At 37.0% G+C, this 6503-nt stretch overlaps 1 protein-coding gene across 1 annotated transcript in view; it reads left to right on the top strand.

The window, feature by feature from the left end:
- DNAH14 (dynein, axonemal, heavy chain 14) overlaps positions 1-6503 on the top strand; it is a 390354-nt gene that overhangs the window by 23227 nt on the left and 360624 nt on the right. Inside the window, 2 exon segments of the mRNA XM_008567995.1 lie at positions 473-615; positions 6286-6435. Of these exon segments, the coding sequence (XP_008566217.1) occupies positions 473-615; positions 6286-6435 (293 nt within the window).

The following is a 6503-nucleotide window of genomic DNA, read 5'->3' as shown; positions in this document are numbered from 1 at the left end:
GTGTGTGTGTGTGTGTGTGTTTCATAAAGAAGGACAATAAGCAAGTATATTATGTCAGAAAACTGACTTCACTCTGCCACTAACTTAATTGGGTAAAATTTCTTCATCTTCAAAAATGAGATCAAGATTCTTAAGTCCCTTCCAGCTTTAAATTTTCAGTAATAATTTATTATATTTATTTATGTATAATATCTGTTTTCTTAAGCTAAAACCATTTGGACCTAGACTCTACATGTTTCAGATCTGCTTGTCAAAGTACCTATCAAAAAATTGCTTGAGAAGATAGGTATTATATTGTATTGTAAATTACAGAATAAACATGTAATCTTTATAGGGAATGTTAACCATAGCATTTATTAGACCTGAAAGCTGTTTCAATTTTAAATATGAAATTCTAAGTAATATGCTAACAGTGCAATATTTTATTAATATGATTATTTATCTTCTTAAAAAAATTTTTTGGTCATACTAGACTTTTAAAATATGAAGAGCAAAAATGCAAAGATGTCCCATCATCAGAGAATGAACCAACTGAAATAGCAGAAAAGGAAACATTGAAATGTAAATCATTTATATCAGAGAAAACAGAAGAAATGTATCAAGATTACTATCCAGGCATGTTGATTTATGTTTTCTTTTATGGAGATGGAAAGAAATTTTTGATAGGATTAAATTAAGAAACCAAGTGAAATATATTGAAATACTCGAGTCCACTTTCAAAATGTAAGGTTTGGTATTTTACTAATTTCATTAGTCATAGCAATTAGCACCATTTTCAAATACAAAGCTTGCTTTTTGAAGGGAATATGATCTAAATATTGATAACAGTAATGAAAACAACAGGGATATCACTAACACCACCAACAATATCTGACATTTCTATAGCAATTTACATAACTTACTCATATTACATGGTTTGTTTTTTGGTTTTTGTTTTTTGGTTTTCTTTTTAGGTAAAGACCTTAAAGGTTCAGCATTTTCTTAAGTCCCCAGTGCCTTCTGGCTGTGTTGTGACCTCCTGAATTGCTCATTTCTACCAGCATCGTGATTACTCCTCCACATACCTCCACTGTTTCAGTCTTCCTTCCTTCTCCTTTGCCCAAATTCTACCATTTCCAGTATTTTAATATTTTTTATCACAACTTCCTTTTTTTTATCCTCCTCTTTCACATCCTCACCTTCGTAAGTTTCCAGCCCCATCTGCAGTACTTGTCACAGAGGATAACAGTGCCTCCTGTCCTTTAAAATAAGTCCCCCCACCTCACTCTGGAGTTCCTCTTCTGCCATGTCCTCAGGAACTTGAGGCCCACCCATCAGTTATCTTCTCTCACATATTCCTTTCTACTGGTTCTTTTCTGTCAGCGCATAAACATGCTCCATGCTTAACCATCTTAAACAAAACAAAACAACCCAGAAACACTTTAGTCCTGTGCTCAACTTATCGCAGTAGCCACTATGTGATGATGCTTTTTGAAAGAGGAGGCTAGGCTTCCTACGTCCACATCCTTCTAGTTCATTCCTCATCCTGTATTCTACCTCCACCCTACTAATAAGACTCTTCCAAGTTCAGCAGATACCTTCTCAGGGCTAAATCCTTATAAAAATAATTAATTTATAAATAAAATAATCTTTACTGTATTATTCTGCAACATTTTGCACTTTTGACCTTTTCTTTCTTTTCCCTTGAATTTTGAGAAAAACTCCTCACCTGTCATTTCTTCTTTTCTGGACTGCTGTTTTTCAGCCTCTTTCATGGGTTTTTACTCCTGTTTACTAGTTCAATGTTGTTGTTTCTCAGGTATTTTAGGGTCTGCCAAAATTAGTGTTCTCTCTCTTTTCTGGACAAGATCATAGTTTGATTATTTTTAGTAACAATATATTTCCTCCCATATTGTCTATTAAATACATACCCCAAACACTATTTAGGAAATACTCAAATTTCCTTTAGCCTCTCTGTGTAGATGGGTATGTTTGATTTCCTGAAGGTGCTTGAGCTCCAGAAATTCTGATGATTAAACCAGAGACAGTGCCTGAATCTTATAGCTAAGTGTTAGTAGGCCTGACAAAGCTTCCCTTCCAACAAAGTGAAACTTAGAAGGAGTATTCTGACCCCTTTGTTATTTTCCTCAGGAACAAGTGGGCAGAAATATGAGTCTGGATAGGAAAGACGTACTGGCTACGTTAAGGATTTTTGTCATTATACTTTGAAGATAGGAGCCATGAAAAGGTTTTAAGGAGGGAGTTAACACGATCAGATTTTTATTGTATTTTTTGTCAGCTGGCCAGTATGGGGATCCAAGTTCTGAGCTTGGTGTTATCAGCACCACACTCTCCCAAGTGAAGACTTCTATTTTTAAAAGATCACTCTGGCTATAGATTGAAGAATAGATTGGAGGGCAACAAGAATTCATATACAGAGACCAGTTAGGAGGCTTTAGATGTTCTGAAGGTAAAATGATCAGTTATGGTGAGAGACTCGTGAGAGAGAGGGAGGTGTCCTAGTCTTCTGGCTTGTTTAATATAATAAATAATGTATTCACTAAGATAGGAAGCCCTGAGAAAAGGTCAGGATTTGTGGGGTCTGGGGGAGTATAATTTTGAACATGTTGAATTTGGAGTAACTCTGGTTTATACCAGTGGAGATGTCTAGAAGGTAGTTGAATATATGTGTTGGGAGCTCTGTGAAGTTAGGGCTGATATGATATATTTAGGAATAATCATATGAGTGGAAGTTTAAGCCATGGCCATGGGTGAGATTGCCTAGTGTCACCTCTTGCAGGGTGACGGAGACACAAAGGATTACTCGGAGCCCATGTATCCTGAACAGTGAGAGACCCGAAGGGACTGTACTCAGGGAGAACTTCTTCAAGAGAGAAGGGCCCCAGGCACAGCCCCAAGTCAGGTTCTTCCTCAGCTTTTTATTGTACAGGGGGGAAAGTTACAGAAGAAACACAGGTGGCTAATCAGTCATAGTGAAAACATAAACAAACTGGCTACATGACAATTTTCATTAAAGCAGGTGTAACTTAAAAGTAGTTCAAGCAGTTTACCATCAAAGGAGTCATAAAACTAAGCTATGTGACATACAAAAAGAAACAATGAGATAATTACCATGGCAGTGCTTAGCTCCCCAAGAAACTTAAAGAAACAGCTGAGGGTAAGATGTGGAACATCCCCTTACCACTAACTAGCAGAATATCCTTGAAGATTTTAGCTCACATACTTTTCCATCATTTAGCCTTAGCTGCACCAAGGGCAACTGCCCCCAGAGCAATCACTTTTGCTGTGTTTCAATTTTCTTATCTGCATCAAAGACTTGAGTCCTGTAAAAGTTTTCTGGTTTTTCCCAATCTTAGTATTTTTATGTGTATTTTTAAAGAGTTGGCCTATGGCTTAAACTACAGGACTTTGGCCCCACTATGGTACAACCTAATCTAAGGACTTTGGTCCTACTAAACTAAGGATTTTGGTCCTACTATGCTATAGACTATGGCCCTGTGAAATACATGTGTTTTATTAATGTCAATATTCTCCACAGCCTAGGGAGAGTATATAAAGTGAGACTAAAACAGGGCAGTTACAAGCCAGAAAAAGGGGGATGACTGCAAGTTATGGGATTGGTCACAGAGTTAGGCTGAATAAGATGATGAGGAAGAGAATGAGTGTGTGGTGTCACAGAAGTCAAAGGAAAAGATTATATCAAAAAGCAAGGAATGATCTAAAGTATCAAATGACACTTAGAAGTCAAGTAAAACGAGGACTGGAAAATGTATATTGAATTTACTGGCCTCAAGAGTATGGTCGCTATTTTGTTGGAGTTAAACACAAAGCCATACTGGAGTGGATTAAGAAACAACTGTAAATGAAGAAATAGAATAGTGACGATATGCAACTCTTTTGAGAAGTTTAGCTGTGAAGAAAGGCAAGATATAAATTAACAAATGAAGGAAGTTGTGGTCAAAGAATGGATTTTATTTAAGATGGGAGCTGNAGTGAAAAACAGACCCCTTCTTTACTAAGTCAGGAGAGCAGTAGGAAAAGATGATTGCAAACATGGGGTGCTTGGTTTGTTTGGCAGAGGGAAGTGGAAGGAATTCCCATTTAATGACTTTTGTGTTTCCTGGGAAGTAAGCACTGAGATCAGCTGAAGGAAGGAGACTGGATGGTAAAGGTTTAGAAATGTGAGCAGTGTGGAAAATATGAAGTAGCCATTGAAAAGGAAGAAGAGCAAGTTAACCAAACAAGAGGATATTGGGTTTGTGTTCGGGGTCCATTTGTGATTAGTTTAAATGAATTTTGAGGGTTACCAATCCATCTACTTGTGAGCCTTTCTCTAATGGCACTGGGATGTGCAGATGCAGACACAGGGAACACATAGAGTTAGGTTCACCCAGGACTGGTGTTTTGCCATATAGGTGAGACCAAAAGAAAAAGGAGTTTAGGATATTGGCAAAAATGTTGTTGAAAGACAACATAATTTAAGTTGGGTAATGAGAAAGGTGAAAAATAATAGAGGGATGGTGGATTGTAATAAACTGATGAGGCAGTGAACTGCTGGAAGTCCTGATGAGATCAAAGAATGGCTGGAAGGACAGAGGGCAAGTGATAACAAGCACTACGATGTCATAGTAACCACATGAGCAGCTATATGTGGTCAAGTTATACTTTTTTAAGGTAATCTGCAAATAAAACCATAAAACTGATGGGGCATATAGTTGCTTGAATGTGGTTGGTTGACGTAGATAGAGATATGAGGACATCTAGAAAGGGAAGGAGGGGGCATGGTATCAGACAGGTCTTAATTCATGAATGCTGGAGTCATCTGAATGATGGCAGATTTAATATGGGGAAAGTGGGCCCTTCCTGGAGCCAGAGTTTCAGACTGATTGAGTGACCAAGCAATTGGTATAGATTTCAATGAAGAGTGGACAAGTATGGTATAACAAAAAGGCATGCACTTAAAGGGGTAGGATTTTATTATATTGTTTAAAGAGGGAAGATTGTAATGATGTAGAAGTGGTGAATGGGGAACAAGGAAGAAAACAAGCCCACTTTCCAATCTTGAGTTACATGGAGTGTGGGAGTATAAACAACCACTGCTTGGGGAAGTTGCATGTCAGTGGTGTCCTTAGGTTGTCCTTAATTGAAACTAGGTTGGGAGAGGAGGTGGGAGAAACTCTTTGAATAGAGGTTATAGATAGGGAAAGTTTTTACAACTCTCTCACACAAGCTTTCCATTAGAGCCCACATTTTCTCATCGTGATCTCCCGATCTTGTATTCTGGTCTTTCATCCCCAGCCTCCACCTCCCCACTACTCCACAATTAAAAACCTTACCATCTTTCAGCATTTGATTCCTTGGGACAGAAGAGGTGTGTGGTCTCCTCTGATTATAGAAATGGGAAATTATTTCTTTCTCCTCCGAAGTAGGACTATTGGCTTAGATAGAATTTACTGGTTATCTCTATGGCACTATTTTGTTTTGTTTGTAATTATTGTGTCTTATCCTCTACTACATTGTAGTTTAATGCCTTGCAATATATCGGTATTTGTTAAATGAATGAGAACAAGTAAAATTTCTTTGCTTCTAAAAAGCTGTATTTTCAATAATTTCCCCATTCTTCTATGTGTTGAAAATCCACCAGTTAGGTAAGCTGTAGAAGAAATATGAGAAGTAGGACCTTTGTTACTTTTCTACATTTATATCTAAATATTTTCTGTGCTCAGTCACCAAATTACAGTTATAAAAAGGTCTTTTTCTGTATTTATTTCATATGAGGAGTCACACTTCAAAGATTTAGTGTAATAATAAAACCAACAACTAACATTTACCTTGGGAAGCGCTTACTCTGTGCTTTAAATGTATTAATGAATTTAATTCTTGTAACAACCCTATGATGTTCTTTCTGTAACAATCCTCATTTCAAAGGTGAGGAAAGTAAGGCAGACAGGTAACTTACAAAACAAATCACAGAAGTATGAGGGGTAAAACTTGTATATGAGCTTTTGGAACCCAGCCTATTTGACTCAGAGCCTGTACTCTCAACTATTATGGTATAATGCCTTATATAATGATTGACTGTCAAAACAAATCACAGAAGTATGAGGGGTAAAACTTGTATATGAGCTTTTGGAACCCAGCCTGTTTGACTCAGAGCCTGTACTCTCAACTATTATGGTATAATGCCTTATATAATGATTGACTGTATTGGTTGGTATGTGGAATTACTCTGGTATTATTTATAATTTGTGCTAGTTATTCAGTTAATATTGGTTTTATTTTCAGATTACCTTAAAGAAAATATAACTCAACAATGTATAGTTGCTTCTGAGCCAGCTTTCCATAAGGAAAATGGGAAACCAAGGGGAGAAAAGGATCAAACTCATGCTTGTCCAAAAGTTAAGAAAACCAGGCCTGTGTCATATGATAGAACAGGTATGTAATATCACTGAACCAGCTTGTTTAGAAAGCACTATACTTCTTCAAAGTATTCTGGGGTTTAT

The sequence above is a fragment of the Galeopterus variegatus genome, unplaced genomic scaffold (assembly GCF_000696425.1).
Source record: "Galeopterus variegatus unplaced genomic scaffold, G_variegatus-3.0.2 Scaffold365, whole genome shotgun sequence".
In the NCBI taxonomy this organism is placed as follows: domain Eukaryota; kingdom Metazoa; phylum Chordata; class Mammalia; order Dermoptera; family Cynocephalidae; genus Galeopterus; species Galeopterus variegatus.
The sequence above is the reverse complement of the archived record's forward strand: the minus strand, read 5'-3'. Positions and strand labels throughout refer to the sequence as shown.